Source organism: Colletotrichum acutatum, assembly GCF_030867785.1.
Source record: "Colletotrichum acutatum strain CBS 112980 chromosome Unknown BDZ83scaffold_7, whole genome shotgun sequence".
Lineage (NCBI taxonomy): Eukaryota > Fungi > Ascomycota > Sordariomycetes > Glomerellales > Glomerellaceae > Colletotrichum > Colletotrichum acutatum.
Genome location: NW_026849001.1, coordinates 747,994 through 752,820, shown reverse-complemented (window position 1 = coordinate 752,820; position 4,827 = coordinate 747,994). Strand labels below are relative to the sequence as shown.

The following is a 4,827-nucleotide window of genomic DNA, read 5'->3' as shown; positions in this document are numbered from 1 at the left end:
TTGGCCCTGGCAAGATGACGGGCCCGCTGTTCATGGGCAACGCTTTCACGTTCGCGCTGGCCTCGTTGATCGGCTACCGCGTCGTCTGGGGCGTCACGCCCGCGCTTCACTCGCCCCTCATGAGCGTCACCAACGCCATTTCAGGTTCGTCCACCACAGTGACTGAGAACAGAGACAATACGGACTAACACCCACAGGCATGGTCGGTATCGGCGGCCTCTTCATCCTAGGCGGAGGCTACCTCCCCCAAACGATCCCCCAAGCCCTCGGCGCCGCCTCCGTCCTCCTCGCCTTCGTCAACGTCTCGGGCGGCTTCGTCCTCACAAAGCGCATGCTCGACATGTTCAAACGCCCCACCGATCCCCCCGAATACCCCTGGCTCTACGCCGTGCCGGCAGCCCTCTTTGGTGGCGGCTACATCGCCGCCGCCGCCACCGGCGCAGCGGGCCTCGTGCAAGCCGGCTACGCCGTCTCCTCCGTCCTCTGCATCAGCTCCCTCTCCAGCCTCGCCTCCCAGGCCACCGCCCGCATGGGCAACATGCTCGGCATGCTCGGCGTCGGCTCCGGCGTGCTGGCTTCCTTACTGGCCGTCGGCTTCTCCCCAGAGGTCCTCACGCAGTTCGCCGGTCTCGCGGCCCTGGGCGGCATCGCAGGCCTCGTCATCGGCAAACGCATCACGCCCACAGACCTCCCGCAGACCGTGGCCGCGCTCCACTCCGTCGTCGGCCTCGCCGCCGTGCTGACCTCCATCGGCAGCGTCATGGCGCACATTGACGACATCTCCACGCTGCACCTCGTCACGGGCTACCTCGGCGTCCTCATCGGCGGCATCACCTTCACCGGCTCCATCGTCGCCTTCCTCAAGCTCGCCGGCAGAATGTCCTCCAAACCCCTCGTCCTCCCCGGGAAACACCTGCTCAACTCGGGCATGCTGGCCGCCAACATCGGCACCATGGGCGCCTTCGTCACCCTCGCCCCCGGGTCCCCCATGATCGCCGCCATGGCCCTCTCCGCCAACACAATCCTCTCCTTCGCAAAGGGCTACACCACCACGGCCGCCATCGGCGGCGCAGACATGCCCGTCGTCATCACCGTGCTCAACGCCTACTCGGGTTTCGCCCTCGTCGCCGAAGGCTTCATGCTCGACAACCCCCTCCTCACGACCGTCGGCGCCTTAATCGGCGTCTCCGGCTCCATCCTCTCGTACATAATGTGCGTCGCCATGAACCGCTCCCTCACAAACGTCCTCTTCGGCGGCATCGCCTCCACCCCGGCCCAAACAGACTACAAAATGGAAGGCGTCGTGACGCAGACAAACGTAGAAGACACGGCCGAGGCGCTCGTCAACGCCGAAAACGTAATCATCGTCGTCGGCTACGGCATGGCCGTCGCGAAAGCGCAGTACGCCATCAGCGAGATCACGGGCATGCTCCGGTCCAAGGGCATCAACGTCCGCTTCGCCATCCACCCCGTGGCCGGCCGCATGCCGGGCCAGTGCAACGTGCTCCTGGCGGAGGCGAGCGTGCCGTACGATATCGTGCTCGAGATGGACGAGATCAATGACGACTTCGGCGAGACGGACGTCACGCTCGTGATTGGCGCCAACGATACGGTGAATCCCATCGCGCTGGAGCCCGGTAGCCCGATTGCGGGTATGCCTGTGCTGCAGGCGTGGAAGAGCAAGCAGGTTATTGTGATGAAGAGGGGTATGGCCAGTGGATATGGTGAGTTTTTTGGAATGGAATTGAGAGTAGGGAAGGTGACTGACCGTTGGAACAGCCGACGTACCGAATCCCATGTTCTACATGCCCGGAACACGCATGTTGTTTGGAGACGCCAAAGTGACTTGCGACGGTTCGTGCCCCCTTTACGTTCCTCACTCATTGACCAGACACAGAAAACTGACCATGAACTCTGTGATGTAGCAATCAAAGCAGCCGTCGAGACCCGAGCAACATAGATTCTAGAGAGATCTCCGTATCGCACAATCATAAGACACCTCCGGCCGGCACCCCATGTTTTTGGGAACTCAGGAAGCATCTGATCTTTTCCCTAGAGGCGCTGCATCTACAAAGGAGCTCTCCATCATGAACAACATATCTCTTAGCTATACTGCTTGACCCCCTTTTCTTCTTTTTCTTTTTTCCCCTGCTTCCAGCGCGCTTTGTATATATTGTGATCCAAGGACGTAGCGGTAGTTTCTGTTAGCCAAAGTATGAATCGCAACACATGATCTATCAAAACAGAAGCGCCAAAGAGCTCAAGTGACTTGACATGTGATAGACTTGGGGGAAAGAGGGAGAGGGAGAGAGAGGGCGAATTGTCACGAAAGACGTTGAGACGTCCTCGATGACCAGAGACTCAAAAATCTCCCATCACAAGAAACGGATCCCCCCCCTCTCCTACGTACATCCTCCGCCCTCTAGTCGGATGCGAAAAGACAGACAGACAGAACATGATGCCCCAACCAAAGACATCATACCGAGCTCGGTACTCCTTATGAATCCTAAAAACCAAACCATGATCAACATTTTCCTGTTCTGATCGCCACCTTTCAGACCTCTCTCCACACACTTGGGTATATAAACCAGTACGATTGACCCCCCTTCGCTTTCCCCACGCAAAAGTCTCACCAACGGAAGTCCAGCAACCCCCTCCCTGAGTCGAGTCTCAACGAGCAGAGTCACTCTGTAAGAAACGAGCACTCTGCCCACAGCCCCCCAAAAAGGGCAGTCCAGATCCGACAGCGAGGGCAGCGAGATGTCGGCACCTTATGATCACAGCACAATACGTCAGCACAACATATCAAAAATCTCCCAAAACGGCATCTGGAATTTCCTTCCATTTGGCCTCCTTGCCTCAAACGGCGAAAAAAGGGCCCTTTCACAATATTCATTACATGGTTTGTTCCTCCCCCCTCCTTCTCCCCGTCCATCTCCTTTCCCCGTGAAATGCCGTCTCGCCCCAGTCTCCTACAAGAGGAAATAGTCCGTATAGCAGAGAGAAAAAAAAGGGGGAGGCTCTCAAAGTAAAAAGCACGCGTGGGTGGAATTACTTGTTACATGGTGTGGTCTCTTTCGTTCTTGTATCAGGTCAGTCCATCCCCAGAGACCGTCCCAGATGGGAAAAAACAACAACTGTGTGGGTGTGTGTTTGGTTTAGTAGTGTCAAGAATTCGACAAAAAAAATCTGTGATGGAAAAAAAGCAAGTTTTGCTGCCCAAGATTTCTCTCCGGAACAGTTTCGCAGCGGCCGTTACGCCTGGAAACAAGACGGTGAGCACTGCTCTGTCTCAACACTCCACCCCCCCCTTTTCGTGGTGAGAAAGATGGATCGAGTGAGCGAGGCCCACCGCCAGACCGTAGTCCTAATATGCATCTCATCCCGCCCTCCAGCCAATCCGCCGTGTCCCTACCAATCTTGAGAAGTAAAGGTTAAAGAGATATGCAACGCCGATTGCAATCAGAGAGTGAGGAATGTGTTTGAGTGTGTGGGTGATGTGTGCGCGATTAACCAGACTGGTGACACTGAAAAGCGCTGTGATCGGGCCATGGAGGCCATGTTGGTAACAAAAGAAAGAAGCGAGTCGGTTTGTTTCAAGGGGGCTGATTTATGCCAGGGAGAGCCGTGTGAGGTGCTCTGTATAGCCACTCGGATTCTGGCGTCGTTGCCACTTGAGATGACTTTTTTTTTTGGTAGCTCGGCTGATGGACGCCAGCATGGATATCGAAGGTCGTAAGGACGTAATGGGTCATGATCCATTCGTGATGGGCGGCCGAGACGATTATAGTTGGCGCGAGGCCACATCAGACCGCTGACGGCAATCAGCAGGACTGATACAAGAGTAGCGGCTCTCCGACGTTTTCGATTTCGGGAATGGTGCACTTGAGGTCGAAGGCCTTGGACAGCACAATCTTGAAGATCTGTAGGTGGTCAGTCAAGTGCGATACCACGGCGAAAGAGTGCTCACCTTTTGCACGTTGATACTATGGCTCGTGCTGGAGAAGATCAACGCAGCGCGCATTGCCTTGGCGAACCGGCGAGCCTAATCTGTTAGCGCCGATACAAGAGGAACACTGTTCAGCGACATACCTGATTCGAGATCTCTTCTTGGTCCTCTCGCGGAAAGTTGACAAAGTGGTCATACTTGGTGCCCACCAAGATGGGGATGGCCGTCTTGTTGAAGCCCCTGCCTTGCCTGTACCACTCCTTGATGCTGTTGAGGGTGCTCTTCCGTGTCAGATCAAACATGAAGAGAATGGCGACGGCGTCGTTACAGACCAGCGGAAGCATGTTGACGAACTCGCGCTGGCCGCCCAAATCCCAGATGGAAAAGGTGATTTCGGTATTCCGGATGGAAATGGTCTTCTCCATAAAGTTGACGCCAAGCGTCTGGATGTAGTCCTCGTCCCAGCTTCCTTCCACGTACTTGACCATGAGACTGGTCTTGCCGATTTGCGCATCTCCCACCATGCCGACCTTGATGACGACGTGGTTGCGACCGTTGCTTGCGGCGGCTTCCGCACCGGCGCTGCTGCGCGACGCATGGTCGGCGTAGCCTTGTTGCGCGCCGGCGCCGGAAAGCCCAGAAGCAGGTCTTGAGATGGAAGGGGCGTTCATAGGAAGTGGTGGTGTGTTGTAGCGATCCGAGTGCTGCTCTTCGGGTCGCGGGGATTGTGGGAGGCCATGATCGAGGGACTGACTTGACTGATGACGCTGGGGCTCTGGGTGATCGTAACCGTTGTTCTGGGCCACCTGGGGAGAGGCATCGAAGGCACCGATGGTGTCGTCGGGGTGAGGCTGCGCGGCCAAGTGGTCGTGGTCCAT

The 4,827-nt window shown here is 56.7% G+C and overlaps 2 protein-coding genes across 2 annotated transcripts; one reads left to right on the top strand and one right to left on the bottom strand.

The window, feature by feature from the left end:
• Positions 1-2,137, top strand: BDZ83DRAFT_405218 (NADP transhydrogenase-like protein). Its single transcript, XM_060502866.1, has 3 exons — positions 1-144; positions 198-1,724; positions 1,780-2,137. Exons 1-3 carry the CDS (start codon positions 15-17, stop codon positions 1,923-1,925), a joined length of 1,803 nt encoding a protein of 600 aa, XP_060370492.1. The 5' UTR covers positions 1-14; the 3' UTR covers positions 1,926-2,137.
• A 1,687-nt stretch (positions 2,138-3,824) lies between these two features.
• BDZ83DRAFT_747639 (P-loop containing nucleoside triphosphate hydrolase protein) lies at positions 3,825-4,827 on the bottom strand (the record flags this gene model as incomplete). The annotated part of the gene is made up of 3 exons (XM_060513473.1): positions 3,825-3,923; positions 3,971-4,045; positions 4,093-4,827. The coding sequence occupies 3 exons, from the start codon at positions 4,825-4,827 to the stop codon at positions 3,825-3,827; spliced, it is 909 nt and encodes a 302-aa protein (XP_060370491.1).